General features: G+C 42.0%; 1 protein-coding gene across 1 annotated transcript in view; it reads right to left on the reverse strand.

Annotated features, from left to right (window-relative positions):
- cep290 (centrosomal protein 290) overlaps window positions 1–17854 on the reverse strand; it is a 56049-nt gene that overhangs the window by 23361 nt on the left and 14834 nt on the right. The window contains exons 12-27 of the mRNA XM_080475222.1: window positions 15728–15851; window positions 15168–15340; window positions 14712–14874; window positions 14478–14578; window positions 14310–14376; window positions 13200–13300; window positions 12718–12793; window positions 12426–12559; window positions 8925–9089; window positions 6663–6812; window positions 6464–6579; window positions 5710–5812; window positions 3487–3717; window positions 2267–2440; window positions 1860–1971; window positions 12–196 (exon numbers count right to left, since the gene is read on the reverse strand). Coding sequence (XP_080331348.1) covers window positions 12–196; window positions 1860–1971; window positions 2267–2440; window positions 3487–3717; window positions 5710–5812; window positions 6464–6579; window positions 6663–6812; window positions 8925–9089; window positions 12426–12559; window positions 12718–12793; window positions 13200–13300; window positions 14310–14376; window positions 14478–14578; window positions 14712–14874; window positions 15168–15340; window positions 15728–15851 — 2175 coding nt within the window. The remainder of the gene's footprint in view (window positions 1–11; window positions 197–1859; window positions 1972–2266; window positions 2441–3486; window positions 3718–5709; window positions 5813–6463; window positions 6580–6662; window positions 6813–8924; window positions 9090–12425; window positions 12560–12717; window positions 12794–13199; window positions 13301–14309; window positions 14377–14477; window positions 14579–14711; window positions 14875–15167; window positions 15341–15727; window positions 15852–17854) is intronic.

Consider the following 17854-nt stretch of genomic DNA (forward strand, 5'->3'; position numbering starts at 1 on the left):
TGCAGTCTTACCTCTGCAAACTTGGACTCCAGCTCCGCGTTGCGCTCCTCCACCTGTTTGAGGGACTTCCTTGTGTGCTCGTACATTCTCTGAGCATGCTCGGCTCTCTGCCTCTCGTTCAGCTCCTTCATCTCCAGATTGGTGATCCGCCTCGCGGCAGACACCGTCTCATTGTTGGCTTTGTCAGAGTGCCCATCTGATGTTTAAATAAAACAAAACAAAAAAACAAAACAAACAAAGGGGCATAATTCAATTTAAGTGTGGCATTTCTTGGAATTTATCCAAGGTTGTAACCTAAATGTGACGGTTGTACTAGTGACTGTTTCTCTCAAGTTCAGGCCAACTTTTACATCAGCGCAAGTAACATTTCAATCAACATCCTCGCTGTTTTGGCAAAAAAAAGTGAGGACACAGTCAGCCACAAATCTGAGGAACAATCTCAGCATCAGCTATGTGGTAATCGCCTATTGTATCGAAACAATGCGTGTTTTGAGCGCAGAAAACGGCAGATTAAAGCTCAGGAAGAGAGTCTGTAAAGCCACAGACAAACAACTGTCATTCTTTTGGCTTTGTGGGTAAACCCTGTGCTCTGATGTGTGTAGTGGTGTCACCCCATGATCGCAAATGTTTTCTTAGCAAGGATGACGGCTTATCAACAAAGTAGCTTAACACTTTGAAATACTATGTGCTGAAATACTATGCAGGCGAGTCATACTGAATTAACATGAGAACGCTGTTTCTTTTTTTCCTTTTTTCACTTAAAAGACTTGAAGGAAAACAGGAAAAACTATAATTACTAAAACATGAAAGTCGTTACTTTCTGGGGAAGGCGATATGTGCAATGATGCACAAATCATCACATCCCATGGTGTGAAACACATTTTAGTTCGGAGGCCACATACAGCCTAAATTTGATCTTCAGTGGGCTGGAATGGTAAAACAGTCCCATAATAACCTTGAGATTCCAATGTTTATATTTTTCTTTGTTGTGGCGCAGAGTATACGCGATGTCGATATTTCCACAAAAATCAAACAATTTCTACAGAAAATGCCAACAAATCTCAAAATAAAGCCAATTTTAATGACAGCTTGTGGTGCAAAATACAGTGAAATGTCCAGAAAATATCAAGTGTGGCTGTTGCATTATGGGTGTTTTTACAAACTCAACCTGGCAACATGGATTCGAGGCTAGTTTGCTTGCTTTCATGGCAGCATCACTGATATATCAGCTCGAGTTTCAGTGTTGTGTTATGTCCACTACTCTTTAGAAATTTGTTAAAAATCTATGTTTTCTTTAAAACCATTTACAATTTGCAAGGTTGTTTGGCCGAATTGGAGCCTCTTGAAGGCCGATTTTGGCCCACGGGCCTTATGTCTGACACCCCTGATCTGAACCATTCATTTGGAGACGTTTCTTAGTCCTTTCTGTTTATTTTCTTAATTTACTGCAGGTTGTTCCCGAGAGCAGCCCATTCTTTCATAAATATTTGTAGAAATAGTCTGCATGCCAAGCTGCTTGATTTTATTCACCTGTGGCCATAGAAGTGATTGGAACACCTGAATTCAATGATTTGAATACCAGAGCAAATACCTTTGGCAATATAGTGTATGTTGTCACGTCTAAATTGGATCTTAACTCCAAATATGTTGTTGATATGTTTGTGGATTTGCTGCCAATAAGGAATAATGAGTGGACAATTCCAGAAAAGTCACACGTAGCATTTTAAAAGGATATTCAGACACACACACTCACAAAACACTGAACTTCATGTCACGGCAGTTTTTTTTATCCACATTTTAGTCAAAGGCCCAGCTGTTTTTGTAATCTAAATTATATTAAAAATAAACAATTTATTTACCTGTTGAGCTGACGGTCTCCCACGCTTGTTCCAATGTATGAAGCTTCTCCTTTGTGATCTCCAGCTCTTTATTTAAGACAGCGATTTGTTCCTGAAGAGACTCGTTCTCACTCTGAAAGACAGCGGGGAAAACACATTCTTTTCAGAATACATGATGGAGAGCAAATTAATGGACAAACAGAAATGATGGCCGCCAACATCTTTCATCAGAGACCAGCGCTGAGGCCCACTAGTTGAACAGTTGGACATGTGCATTCAAAAGTTTAGAGAATGTCACATTAAATTAATCATCAAGGTCATAGTGAATTTTACATTCATCCTGAAATTTCATCTGATCATTCAATATTCAAAAGTTTTTATGAGTATTCAAATGGGCCGGTACTCGGAGGATCAATGTTCTTTAGTACCTCCAGATGTTCCAGGTTGGTGGTTCTCTGGACTAGGCGGCTGTCCCTCTGCAGCATGTCTCTGTATTTGACCGTCAGCTCTGTGTACTGTTTGTTGGCCCTCTCCAGGTCTGATGAGGGCACGCTGTCGTCCAGCGCTTTCTGCAGGGCTGCTAGCTTGTATGCAGCCATTTCCTGAAGAGAAAACAAAATTGAATAACGGAAGATTATTGTATAGTTGGCGGATTTAAGTAGAAAATCTGGACAACAACAAAATGTCCAAATCATTATTCGATTTTGACAACACAAAATTTAAATAACATGCACAGGACTGAAACCATACCCTTTTGTTTCTACTAAGCATTTTCCATACACATGTTTCTGTTATTCTGAACTGCTGTTTTCAATACACAGTATCTACATATTTGGCTCCATATACTATTGCATTATGTATGTATTTACCTACTCACCCTGGCAGCATGGCTTTGAGGCTGATGCTGGTTTGCTATCTTTCATGACAGCATCACCGATAGGCAAATTGTTAAAAAACTAAATTGTTATTACAATTGACCTTTGGCTAAGCCTCGCAACCGAATACAAATGAATCAATAGCATTCAACTACCAACTGCTTGGACTGGAACAAACATTCTCTGCTCTGCAGAGTAGCCTTGGAGCTGGTGACACCTGCCCATTTCTAGGCTATTTGTGTCATTTAAGACAAAATAAATGGTCAAACGAGATTCCTGGGGCTCATGCAACAGCGATCTCAAGCATCCCAAAAGGCTAAAACAACAAGGTTTATTTCATCTCATTTAGAAAACCCAAACAAAACACGGACAAACGTCTCCTGTGGATGAAGCTGTGTGGCAGACGACACAAACTTAACGAGACAACTATCGACAAGGACGTTGACATTTAATTCAAGGTAAGCAATGTGTTGTATAATCTCAGCAATCTAGTCATATAACATCCATCACATAACGCGAGCAGCGATTAGCCGCTGCGTAGTTCACTTGATTAGTGTCGCCAGCTAATGAAATAAACAAGGTGGCCGGTTTTGGCCCATGGGCCTTATGTTTGACATCCTGGTTTAATTAAACAAAGATGAGATCTGGATTGTGAACGGATTACTGGACACTACAGTACCTCACCTCCTGCCACCCAACTCAAAAATAAGCGCCTTCACTCAAAACTATACTTTGATTGAAACGTTTGGTTCTCGGATCTCACTCCTCACTACCTTGTATCGCTGCAGGAAACCCATCCTCTGGGTGTAGGAGGTCTGTATCTCAGTGCTCTCATCCCTCAGCTTGTTGTTTTCCTTGCGGAGGTGCTGCTCCTGTTCCAGCAGGGTGGTGTACCGCCGTGTCAGTTTCTTCTCGTTGACCTTCAGCACGGTCAGCCTGCGGAATGCTTCACTCAGCTGTCTCCTGACATCTTCTGGGTCCTTTTGAAGAGTGTCCAACAGCTCCTGATGGATGAAAAAGAGAAGTGCTGTGAATTCATGAATGTTAAAACTTGCAGATAGAAAAAAGAAATACGGGACCATAAACAACCAAAGTGTGAAAATAGACAGAAAAACGATCCAGTAGCAATAGAAAAAGAGAATACAAATCATTCTGAAGGATGTTCTTCCTTTCATCAGCTATATTGAGGGTGAATCTTCAACAAGACTCAGCCAAAATAAATGTGCATGAAACTCCAGGGTAAACTAAAGCTGGGGTGCACTGAGGCTTTTCGGTCATCAAACCAGATGCAATGTTTGCCTGACTTATAACAAACCGTTCCCTCTATGAAGCATGGTGGTGGCAGCATCATACCATAGGGTTGGCCCCTCAGCTGCAGGCCAAAGAATTGAGCGCAGCAGCAGAAAAAGAGAATTTCTGTAGGAAACCCATAGTCAGGCCCATTTTCAAGACAAAACATTAAACCTTTGTCACGTTTTTGCATTTCGTTACCACGACAACAGTGTTGTAATTATCTGAAATTAGCAATTAATGTGAACGGTTTTCAGAGTGCAATGTTTTCAAAATGACGTCTGTCTCATTTTCGGGAGAAAACGCAAAAATTTCCGAAGTGCATTGCAGTCGATGCAATGGGGGTGTTTGTGTTGCAGCATCCCGCAGCACAAATCTAACACAGTGTAGAGTTACCATACACTGTCACCGTTTGCTATTCGCATGCATATGTGGTTCAATGACACAAACAGCACTAACTGATATCCTGGCATGTTTCTTGGTGTACGATTAAGGCCCACGTTTACATAACATTTTGAAGTGAAAATGCAAAACTTTTGTTGCGTTTTGGGCGCCCGTTTCCACGCCAACAGTGGTCGGAACCACTGGAAACGCCACTTTTTGAAAACGCTCCGACTCAGTCTCTGTCTAAACAGGGGGAAATGCAACTTTTCTGACATGTTGTGCATGCACATCACTCCCGCGGTAAATCGTTCCTTTGCACATATGCTAGTAGATGGACGATAACAAAAAAAGCCTAGTCTATATTCTACGGGGACTTGGCAGTTTGATCGTAGTCTCGGTCGTCTGACACGATTATATTGCGTGTCGTTCTCACGCATGTGTGTGTGGTTTCATTATAAAAACAACCAACAGCATCCACTAGTGGCCCTATATGAGAACTACATTGTTTACAGCGTTTCCGTGTAAACGGACATCGTTTTCAAAACGTTGCGGTGAAAATGCGAAACTCTGAAATGAAAAAGCATAAAATAATTTGTAAAAAAGAAGATATAATATAACTTGAAACGTTGTGTAAACAGGGAGATATTTTGGCATGGGCCATGAACCCAGGGAAACAGATAAAACTAGTGAATTGTTGTTGTTGCCAAGTCATGGCGCAGAGCTTAAGCTACAAGCAGTCACGTAAAATCAAACACAATTTGGTGTTGCAGCCGAACCTGTGATAAATACTGCAGGAAGAGAACATAACAGTACACTATTGAATTAAGTAAGTGTTGTTGTGGTTTGTACACTGACTTCAGTGAGAAATTAGTGGACTGATCCACCACAAGGCACTGAACACTTTTTATTGGCAGTTTCAGCCCAGCAAGGCAAAACATGAAATTTATCACAACTCAGCTTTCATATTTTTTGCTTAATGACCCAGTCATTAATCCTTCCTTTCTATTTATTCCAACAATCGAGAACAGATTTGCACATATTGGATTTTGTGCAGCTGTCCCAGATTTGCAAAGTTCTTGTCCATATTTTACATCGCATGGCAAGAGCAGACGGTCTGCTCTCCTTATGTGCGTGTTTCACAATTGTTGAGTAAAGAAAAACTATTTTAAATGGAATTTATTTCTCTGTCTCGGTTCTGTGTTCTGCTGGTGCTTAACAATGACGCATCATAAACCGTTTATCTATGCATGAATCACATGTAACAAGTAACATACAGATTTTACAAGTCAATGCATTTCTGAGCACTTATTTAGATTACTTACGTTGAACTCTTGAATTTTAACTTCATCCACCTGCTTTTGCTCCTCCAGCTTGTTCTTCACTTCTGCAAAAGATTCATTGTCCTTTTGCCAGTCTGCCTTCTCCCTGAGACAAAACAGACCAGCAGAATTCATGCAAATCATCGAATATTGAGTGACACATCAGTGAGAGGCCGTCTAATGATTGATTTATACATTGTGTTCAGCTTAAGTTAAATCCAGGAGTCTGGGGAAGATGATCTAAAATCTGCATATTAGTACTTCTTAAAAGAAACAAATCTATTATGTGAAGACAGGGCCAATAAAGGTAAATTCATTCACGGCTGCAATACAGGTCAATATCAACCGCACAGTTGCTGTTGATTCATTTTGACATATTTTCATGTTGCTGTAAGGAGGACTACAAGACTGGTAAAATGATGTAATTTGTCCATGTGGACCTTGTGGAACGCATCAAGCATAACACAACCTTAAGACAGCTAGCAATAAGATGGAGAGAGACAGCAATTCACCAAACTGACTTAAAGCTCACTGAACATAAAGAAATTACCCAACTAATTTCATTAAAGCCATTAGCCTTATTTGTTTTTACTGTAAGCATTTTTGTGCCTCTATATCTGCGAAAAGTGCTATACAAATAAAATTTACTTACTACCTTACTTACTTACTGTTAGTTACCAGCGCATTGCTACCAATGGAAATTTAACTACAGTTACTTTATTAAGCAGTCCTCCCAATATTTAACCTGTTAACCCACCTGAGATATTTTTTATAGAGCAGCCCTTGTTGATGGCTGATAACAGCAAACTTGTCCTTGTATTCTTCCAGGGCTGTAGTCAGTGTCTTGCTTTTCTCCTCCCTGTTGTGAAGCTCCTGGTAATAGCAACGTTACGGGAATGAGAAATGTCCATCTTTCTGTATTGATCACAAGGCCACCAGACGACAGGGACACTGACCTGAAGGAGTCGAACGGCGTACTCATTCAGGGAGCTGATGACCTCAGTGCTGCTGGGCTCCAGGCCTGCAGGGAGGGTCAGGGGTCGGAGGGCGGCCGCAACGCCGCCTGACTTCCTGAGCCGCTCCAGTTCCCCCTCCAAACGGCTCACCTGGCAGGCACAGAAGAATAAAATCATTCGTAAAAAGAACGTGGGGCTGCATAACACAAATCGGGCATGCGATAATGTTGCATAGTATTGAACAAACAATGGTTTAAATACACTTATGTAGATGATGTAAATGTCTTTGCACCTTGAGATTTGTTGAGAAGTGTTCTTTCTTTTTTCTAATTAACCAATATCAACATTTTAACTGAAATTCCTCACACTTTTCTGTCATATTTAAAAATGTGTCATAATGAATTTGCAGATCTTGATCGCACAGAGCACGGAAACATCATTTATCACCTGTCATTCAATCTTTTGCAATTTGTATAACTCGCGTGTTGATATCACGACAGCGATATATATGCAATATTTTGCGCAGCCCTATTGGACACCCCAGCAGAGGGTCTCGGACATTTCTCTTCATTTGTCTATGAATGCACCTGATCACTGCTTTTGCAAATGCAAGCTGCACTTCTGCAGTGAAAGAAAAAAACTAAAACTAAAGGGTTCCTTTAAAGTTGCAGGACAGAGCAAAAGATGTACTTGATGAGTTTGTATCCTGATGTAAAGAAAGAGAAGTGAGATTCAAAAATACTGCTTATGTCCTGCTCAGTGTCGTGGGGCGCTGGAGCCGATCCCAGCCGGACAGGTCGCCCGTCCATCACGGGGCAAACAACCAGAGACAAGACAACCGCACACACTCACACCTCGGGGCAATTTAGGGTCACCAATTAACCTCACATGACTCCCACTGTGACTCAGATGACTTGCTATTCATGAAAGGCCTTGCTCTTTCCAGCAAGACAGTGACAGACCACATTCATTCAGGCCTCAGGAGTAAGTAGGGGATGCACCGATACTGATGCCAGTATCAGGTCTGATACCGCACGGTTTATGAGTACTCGTACTCATAAAAAGCTCCACTGATACCACCCAACGGGTTCTATGTGACATCATGCATTAGCAATGTTGACTGCAGCTATGCAAGAGAACACGAGCAATGTCTGCCGTTTGGAGAATCTTTATTTTAATGAGAATGACTAAAGTAAGACAGACTGTAAACTATGATCTGCCCGAATAAAAAACAAAAACAAAGTTTAAAACACAAAAGAGATAACCTGGTGTGGGAGAATAAAAATGTAGAGAAATAAAGGATGACAGCCGCCTCAGGGAGAAACATTTGTTACGTTTTTTTTGCCTTTTTAAGCATAGGTATAAAATTATGCAATCCTCGTTATCATTAAATTGTATTTGTAGATGGGATTAACATGTTATTGAGAGCCAAATGCATGTCAGAAAAGTTAACATACAAATGTATTTACTTCCACTCACCTGAGCTATGAACCAGAAGCAGCACACGTTTGGAAATGGGTGATGCTGACTGGTGAGAAATTAAACTTTATATAGCCTCAAGTTTTGTATTAAGAAATGTGTCTGGCAAACACGTTCGATATTAAAAAGATATTTTGTTGAGCTGTATGAAATTATTTGGCCCGGCATCACAAGTTTTCTAACGGCTCGGCTTTGAACACGATGACAAATCATGCTGCTACACCCAAGGAATATACACAAATTATAATGATTTGTTTATAATTATTTCATTATAGTATTATCTGATATCATGTGTTGTTTACAGTTTTATTGCTTTTTATTGAGGTGCTTCAACTTTTTAATAAGCCTGGAGCTGCTTGGAAGCCTGATTGGTTTGATTGGTCAATCGGTTGGTTGATTGTTTTGTTGGTTGAGTAATTGGCTGCTGGATCGGTTAGTTGGTGTACTGACAGGTTAATAGGCTGGATGACTGTTTAATTGGTTGGTTGATTAACTTTGTGATTGGTTAGTTGGCTGGACGAATGTTTGGTTGATTTCCTGATTGGCTATCTGATTGGTTAGTAGGCTGATCAATAGGTTGGTTTCTTGGGTGATTGGCTCCCTCATCAGTCAGTTGGCTGGATGATTGTTTTGTTGGTTGGGTGATTAGCTACTCAACTTGTTCACAGTTAGGCTGGTTGGTTTGCTGATTGAGTTCACTGATTGAGCAATCCTCTCAATCCAGTTCTCCACATTAACTTATCTGTCTCGGAAAAATTCTCCCCAGACAAAGCTTGAACGTACCTTTTCTTGGGCTCTGGCAAGCTGACTGAAGCTTCCAGTTGCTTCTTCGCGGGCTGATTTCAGTTCCTGTCGCAGCTCTTGGTTTCTCCCCATCAACTGCTGAATTTGGGACCCGAGGTGTGGCTCCGACTCAAACTTCCCGCTTTTGCTGCTGACGTCTATGATCTGCGATCAGAGGCGAGAGAGACGGATGAGGTGCTGAAACGAACCCTGTTGGACACATAAACTGTGCTGGCTGCCTCCTGTTAGGCATAAAATGGGAGTCTTTGGTGTTTTAAACCCCACTCCTTACAAGACTGCATTACTCCACGCACTCGTGAGTGTTTTGCCTTTAGCATGTGGCTGGCATCTGGAAATTTCTGCTACTTACTCTTGGCCTGGACATGTCAGGTCCTCAGCCCGAGAGTGCACCGCCTTCAGCTGTGCATGAGTTCTTTCCATCAGCTATGTGGCATCACATGAAAGTCTTGTTCCTCACAGTTTCTTTGTTTTTTGGTTGCTAAGAGAGTGATCGCGTGATACAACAACGAAGAAAATCCGGTAAAACAACTAAAAGGGGCACTGTCCATTGTTCTGAGCCTCTTTATGAAGACATTTGCACTTTCAAGAAAAAGAACATGTTGGGAACCGGGAAGAGATGGAAGACGAGTGATGTGTTTGAGCAACATAAACTGAAAACTGTGGGACTTTTCTTCATGTGGATAATATTTCTACCGACCATAAACTCCCTGACGGCATATCAGGGAGGTCTTCTTCCAGGATAGTGCGCCTTGTCACAAACCGAGGATCCTTCAGGAGTTGTTTGAAGCTTCCAATGTCTTCAGATATTAGTAGGCTCAAACATCTGCTGCTAACATCTTGGTGTCAGATACGCAGCAGAGCTTCAGAGACAGTGGCGGGCCGTGCATTTCAGACCGAGGCCTTCACCGGTGCTGGTCTGACTCAATCCACCCTTCAATAACTTTTTTATGGCTACAAAAACCATGTTACCATGCAGAAATGCAGTATAAAAAGCCTTGGCATTACAGATAGACACTCGTGTAGCCAGAATAAATACCTTTACTGATGAAAAAATTCAAAGTTCAGTCTGACCTTCTGCTGCAGCTGCATAAAATACCGGCTGCTTTTCCCAAAACTTCTGGGGGTCGAGGACGGTGACAAACGTCAGCTTTTGGTGGTCTTGAAAATAATATAATGGCAAATAACCTAATCCTGAATCCTGCCATTGGGTTTCTAGTGAGCGCAGAAAAATTGCACCGGACCTCTGCGTCCGAGTGCTGCGGTGCGTTCAATGACCTCTTGGAAAAGTCTGTCTTGAAAATTGTTTTGACGGAAAATCTGCAACCAAATGTCTTTATCTTCTCCTTTAGTCATTGTGGGTTGATAAAAGCGCTATTAAATAAACACAACTAGATTTTTGCTCATGCAGCTCGCTACAGATGCAGTCAGCTTGCACTGGAGAGTGAACTCTCTGATGATCCAATCAGAGGGCTTGAATACACTGACGTCACGCGAGGCCTTCTAGAAGGCCCTGAGTCGCCAATATCAAAATCTGATAGGTTGAAGCAGCAGCATCACCAGAGAGCTACTGGACTCCATCTCCAAGTGGACAAGAGAAAATCGTTGATTGTAGATGCAAGCTGAGACTGTGACTAGAGCTCACTGCTAATATCTATGTGCTGTGTGTTATGATGCAGTGATCTGAAGTTACAGGCCACGTACTGAAGAATTAGATCACGAAACAACTTTTCTTTTTACTGCTAATAAAACAACAAGTGACGCAGATTCGATGTGTGCCAGAAGTAGGTTAGACAGACGTCGTTACTCTTGCCTGTATCGAATTGGCCAAGTACCAGAAAGAACAAGCAACTTCCAATAAAAATTTGCTGAATTTTCCAAACTTTGACGATAACCTTCGAATGTTAATGAAAGCAAAGAGGACACACGCTGGACTGTTCGCGATGTGACTTGTCCTGACCTGTGTGACCATTTGACGTGGACTTTCGGAAGCAGTCAAGGCTACAAATGAAAGTTTGACATTGCATTGTCTCTCTCTCTCTCGCTCTTTTTTTTTCCAACAAAATAAACATCCTGCTTTAAATGTGGACCGCATTCCAAAGTGTAGCTCATTCAATGCAGATGGGGTGGGTTCGCCATGGCAGAAAGCAGTGGTGTTTTGAGGAGCCAACATCCTACAACTTTTATAGTATCATGCTTGTTTAAGATAATCACGGCAGTGCACATTACGATGAATTAAATCCAATAAACCAGCTTAATCGGTATGTTTGCACTGCACAACAATGTTCATAGTCAGGGCGACCAAGTATAGCTCTTTAAAGGCTCAAAGAAAACAAAGGAAATGCCTGTAAAAGCAAACAACAAAAAAGCTACCCCTTTTAAGATTGCGTGAAACGGTCTTATTAGATTCTGTTCGACATAAAAAAGGACCAATATATCATGTTGCCTACAATTAGTAATATAGATGTGTGAATCTTGTAACTCCAACCTTAAAACTGCTGTTTCACCTCATTTGAGCGTCCAGCCTTTCTCCCAGATGAAACCCTGCCAATAAGCCGATTCATCTTTAACTTTATACTCACGCCAACAAAATGAATGGAAAGGAGGAAACTGCGGCTGCTTGCGTGGACAGGTCATCCAAATATTAATGCTGAAGATTGTTAACCACAAGGATTTCATCCGCTGTCCTCAGCAAGGCCTTCTTTAACAATTTCATAACGCAACACACTGAGCTATTCATTTTATATCAATATCGCATTCTTTCCCTTCTGGTTGAATGAAGTCGCACGGACCAGACTGAGGGCCTGTTTACATGACAACGTTTTTAAGTGAAAAAGCAAAACTTTTGTTCTGTTCTGTTTACAGCGGTTCTCGGAGCCATTAAAACACAACTCTTTGGAAACGGCTCCCAGGGTGGAACTTTTCCGTAACAGCCCGACTCTGTCGCCATGTAAACGGGTGAAAAGGACACTTTCTGGAGATGCTCAGGGCCCGTCTCCTTGTTAACGGCGGAAACGCACACGCACCACGCCCGCAATAAATACTACTTCTTCACGTGTGTAAGTTGATGGGCAATAACAACCGTAGCGGCCTCCAGAGTGGCATGACTCCCAGTCCATTATCTAGTTTTACAACCCATATGGGTAGTTTTAGAGTTGAGCGTCACCCGTAATAGCATTCAATTCAACACAAATGTCCATGTACTCACCATTGTTAATGTTTAAAGGATATTGTTCTCTGTACGCATAAGTGTGTGGTTTCATTACAAAAACAGCCAACAGCACCAACTCATGGCCTGGCTTGGTAACTACATTAGTTTCAGTGTCTCTGGAACCAAAAATGCAAAAACTATTTATTTTCACTCGAAACATTGAGTAAACAGGGCTTTAGAATAATAAATGCCAGAAAAAGTACAGGAAACACAGTTTTGAATAACTTCAATGAGCCTTCCAAATTTTTTTTAAAAATCAATGCGATACGTACATTAGCCAGTCTTTCCTGGATAGCACCTGAGAGAGCACCGTCACTTAGACTGGTGTCCTGGGAAACCCGCATTGCTTGGAGCACATCGTTGAGAGCAGCCTCCAGATCGCTTTTCACTTTTGTGAGTTCCCCCACTGTGATTTAACACAAAGGAAATACAATTAAAGTGATACAGTGACCAGAGCAGCCCAGAAACATCCTAACTATTTTATCTGTTATTGTAATCAGTTTGTAGCACTCTTCAATAAATCTCTCGGTGAAAATCATCCCCATGGGCTGTGAATGCACTTACATTTGACATGAAACTGTGTCTTGTTGAATTCCAGCTCTCTGGTCCTGTTCTTCAGTTCTTTCTCTAGATATTCATTCTGCAACGAGACGTTTACATCAATAAAACAATAAAGTTCTGAAACAGAAATCTGCTATTTCCCCCACAGCAAAGTATCTAAAATAATGTCTTTAGTTAAAAAGTTCCTAACCCTAACCCTAACCTGCAGCTCCGGAGCCACGTGTGGCTCTTCAGCTCTTCTGGAGCTTTCAGAATATGTCAAGGAAATAAACTTTTGTTTTCTAATTTAGTTGATTTGCATTCCACACTGATTTTCAAAAATAGTCTAATCTCCGGGCTGAAAACGGCTAAATATGATAAAGCTGCTAAGTCAGCCATAGCTTTGAGGAAATAAAAAAATGGGGGGGGGGGGGGGGGGGATGTGTTAAAAAAAAAAAAAAGATGTTACGGGTAAAAGGCATTATGTTCATTTCAGATCATTTTACCTTGCGTCTTATCTCTTCATCTGCGTAAGTACTGCCCACTCCGCCAAGCCGGGAATCTTCCTCCAGCATCAAGCTTGATTGGTTCAGCCCTGCAGAACCAGCTGATTAAGAGCACAGGGGAAATACAATGTTTCTATTAAAAAGAATTAACTCTTGATTTCACAGTGCAGGTCAGATCGACGGGTTTCAAAGTTTACACATGTATGAAAAATCGCGAATTTGAAGATTTTACACAGTCTGAGCGGGGCCGTTTTGGAATAAAGGCAGCGTACATTACACTTCATAGGAACTGTGCTTAAGATTTTAATAGAAAGTCAGATCAATTTGCCTTGGTAACAGTTTGTTGTTCCTGTGTGAAAGAAAGCTCATTGAAAGTCTCACTCGTGTCGGATTAGGGCTGATTTGAAAGGAACGCAAGTACAATAGTTGATGTATTGTGTTGCATTCATCTCGGCACGCAGCATTGTCGTGGCAGTTACTTGACATGATATACACCACAGCAGCTGTTCAGCATGAACTATGTTTACAAATTTGGAACAACGCTCGTCTGACTGTAAAGTAAAGTAAAGCACAAAATTTCAATTTATTTCCAGGCTGCCATATCACTCCGAGCCGTACTGCATGCGAAAGAGTTTCGGGGCTCACACACCAGCGATGCTACATGCTAAACATGATCAAAGTATGACTGATACACTCATTAACAGCGAGCTGGAGCGTGTGGCGAGCTGGAGCGTGTGGCGGCACACAGCGAGCTCGGTCCCTCGGTCTACAGTCGATAGTACACAGAGGTAAATGTGTGTAGATAGACAGTACACACTTCCCTGTACAAACTGGAAACTGTAAGGCTGTTGGAGGTGTGAGTAGTGTCGATGCAGAGAATGTGCAGTTGTGACTTGTGGCATCGTGTAACCTCTGCGTATCATTAGTGTACAGACGATGTATTAGACTTTAAGGCATATAATAAGAGCTCGCATCTGCACTTGGTATCGGAAAGTGGCTAAAGGTTAATACCTGCACTTGTACCGATGGTTTAAAAAAGTGGTATCGGTGTGTCCTAGTTTGAATGGTTATCTTCTGCTGGTAATCTGTTCTGGTGATCAATCTGGTTACCTCTTTCCTTCGCCATGCGTCTGATTTCTAACTTCAGCTCCAGCCTCTCTTCCTCCAACCGTTCGATCTGAGAAAGAAAAGAAAAGAAGACAGAAAGAAAGGAACTACTGAGTTCAGAGAAGCAGCTCATGAGCCGGTATGGTTATGACCTATAGTTTCCTGCTTTACCTCTTTGGCGAGGACTTGGTTTTCCTCTTTGTACTGCCGCTGTCGAACATTTTTGGCGCGCTTGAATTCAGACAGCTCCAATTCCTGCTTTGCTTCCAGACCTGAGGAGCCAAGGCGTGAACGAAGAAAGGTCAAATGAATGTGACTGCTCCAGTTCAGTCAGCTGTGTCTAAATAGAAAGACGGGTGGGGAACAAGGGAGTTGTTTTCCATCTTTTCCGCGTGAAATGCGGACCTAGTTTTTCTCGGAAATACTCATTCTCGTCCATGAGGTCATTGATTCTGATGGCGAGCTGGTTGATCTCTTTGGTCATGGCCTCTACTTCACAATCCCTCAGCACGATTTGATTTTTATACTCTTTGATCTCGGCAACGGCAGCTTTTAGCCCGTAGGTTCCCTGCGATACAGAAGGAGAGCTGCTGTCAGGAAGAAAAAAAAAAAAGCATGTCGCATCTCACAGTCTTTAGTTCCTATTGTTTTTATTATACTTGTATTTTTCTCTGAGGTTATCAGCATGCAATTAGACGGGATGAGAAGAACAGAGGGCGGGACAAAAAAAGAAATTTGAGCTGGTCACATCGTAGCCACATGTTTATATCCACCACAAAAGAGAAAGATTAACTTCTAGGACAGCAGTAAATAAAATAGTCTAAACGTTGCAAAGTAATAAGAGTATATTTATAGACTTACAGACTCGTACTGACTCAAGCGGTTCGTCGCCTCAAAGAGCGCCTTATCTCTTTCCTCGGCATGAGCTTCTGCTAGTTTTGCTGCTTGCTCTGCTTCCGCTGCGCCTTTCTCTGCGGCTTCCAGCCTGGACTGTAGGTTCTCCACCTTCTTCTGCTGAGAGGTCGACGACAGGCCTTCATTGGAAAAGGAAAAAGAGATCTCTAACTCTTTCAGGGACAGCGGAATTGAATACAATACTCTGGTTGTTGAGGTCAGAGCAGGTTTTTGCTCGTGTATGGCAATAATGACGAGGATCTCTTGTGTGAAACGGTATCAGTCAATGATCCGAAATGATTTTATTTTTTTTTTTTAGGAAGGGCGAGGCTAATTAATCTATCTGGAAATAGTTTGGAGAGTCTGAGTCTGGGGCATGAAGGACGCTCTGTTCTAAATCAAAATGCTAACACAGTACAACAGAGCGGAAAAATTGACCAGACCAGACTGTGCTGCCATAACTTCTAATGGGATTATTTAGGGCAGAACATCCTGCATTAACAGAACGTTTGTCAGGAGCCACACACCTCTGTCCTTCTTTGTCGATGTCTTGAGCTCCTCCATGAATAAGGCGTTCTCTTCCATCTCCCTGGTGTACTGCCCCAGCTGCTCGCACAGCATCTTGATCTGGTTATCCCGCTCCTGGACGGCCTTGGGAGGGTTCAACACACATTTCATAAAGGTCAAAATTCAGCGGGGCCCTGCGCAGCATACTCAACACTCACCGCTTCCACGGTGGCAGAAATTTACAAACAGAAAACGGAAGAGAAGAGAATTAAGAGGTGCGTGACACTTACACCGCAGAGCTCATATACGGCCTGGCCCCAGAGCAGCGATAACAGATGGAAGGGATGAAAGGATGAAAACAATAGCAAGACAAGGATGAAAAGTGGGAAAATAAGTCAAATGATTAAGGCTGATTGGTGGATAAATAGAGATAGCAATCGGGAGAGGAAACCTAAATTAAAGCCGAATAAAGTCACTTCCAACAACAAAACCCTCATGGAAACACTACAAAGACAAAATAAAAAAACATCAATGCAGATCATTTTAGACGTGTGGGAAAACAATGCCGATTTTGAAATCAAACCCACTGCGGGACAGCCCGTTAACAACCAAAAAAAAAAGAATAAACAAAAAGGTGTCTATAAAATGAACTTAACATATTTTGAAAAATCCATTGTATCAGCTGTTATTCAAACCCTGGCGTGACGGTCGAGAGTCCCACCACTGGACTGGTGTTTACACACACGACAGGGATTCTTACAAGGTTTTTGTTGCCGCGTCACTCAAGTTTAATCTTTGCGATAGAACGCATGAAATGTTCCCTCCATTGAAGAAAAACGACATGAAGTCTCTCTCTCTCTCTCTCTCTCTCTCTCTCTCTCTCTCTCTCTCTCTCTCTCTCTCTCTCACACTCACTCACTCACTCACTCACTCACTCACTCACTCACTCACTCGGCAGGATTTCTTAAAGTGGAACAGAACGTTTGTGGCCTGAGCCCCCATCACATCTCCAGCAAGTGGATTTACACCAGTCCGCCTGGTGCTCTCTTTCTCCGTCTTCTCCTTTTCTCTCTTTCTATCCCCTGAACCCAACCGGAACAGCAGAGTCTTGTTTCGCAGGTTGCTTCCTATTAGAAGGGAGTTGTTCCTTCCCACCATCTCCTCTGCCTGCACATGTGGCTTTGTTGTTCTTTCTCTGTGAAACGCCATGAAATGACTGTGTTGTATTTGGTGCTATAGAAATAGAATTGAATTGAATTTGTGGATGCACATTGATAATGTGAGTCTGTATCGACATTTATCTGTGTGTATTTAGATTAGTGTGTGCTGAACAAAAACTGTGTATGTGTGATATGTTTTTTGCATGTCTGTCATCACCTCCAGGAGAGAAGCGCCTCTTTTTAAATTTTTTTTGGCCGTCAGTCTCAGCTTTTTGGCGTTATGAAGACTGAATGAAAAATGGTTCACGGTCCAAGCCAAAAGGCAACGCAACCTGACAAGATAGAGCCTGCCAGTCCGAATAACGGGCAATGAAAACCAGACGAATCTGTCTCACGGATGGAGGGCAAAATCAACTTTGCTCACAATAGATACTGCCGGCAGAGTGGAACGCCTGCGTTGGGAGGTGAAGAGAGACATTTTCAAGTGCACACAAATCTCAGCATGCACAGGTCAAACACATTCCACCCATACACATTTTGATGCTTACATAAAAAAAATATCCGTAAGCCACAGTAAACACACAAATCTGATTACAAACTCACATATCTAGAGAAAATGTACCATCGGTACACACATCTGTCTGCACATGTTTAGTTTCTATCAAGGCCACTTTTAAAGAAGAGACTCACTAAAATCTTACCAAGCCACAATTCAATTTTCTCAAAATGACATTGTAAAGAACTCCTTTCGATGTGGTATCTGACAATTTATCCTTATGCAGAGCAACGTGCAGAGCTTGGTCGTGATCTCTGTGCTGCCTTTAAACAAGGCTTAAAACCAGGTTGTGGAAACCACCGGCATGGGCCCCGGAACACTTCCAAAAGCCATTATCTATGAGCACAGATCTTTATTTCTTCCACAAATGTAGGGAGAAAGTGGTTTATCCATGAAAAATATCTATTATAAAGGAGATATATGCTGCCACG

Source organism: Lipophrys pholis, assembly GCF_963383615.2.
Source record: "Lipophrys pholis genome assembly, chromosome: 11".
Taxonomy (NCBI): Eukaryota; Metazoa; Chordata; class Actinopteri; order Blenniiformes; family Blenniidae; genus Lipophrys; species Lipophrys pholis.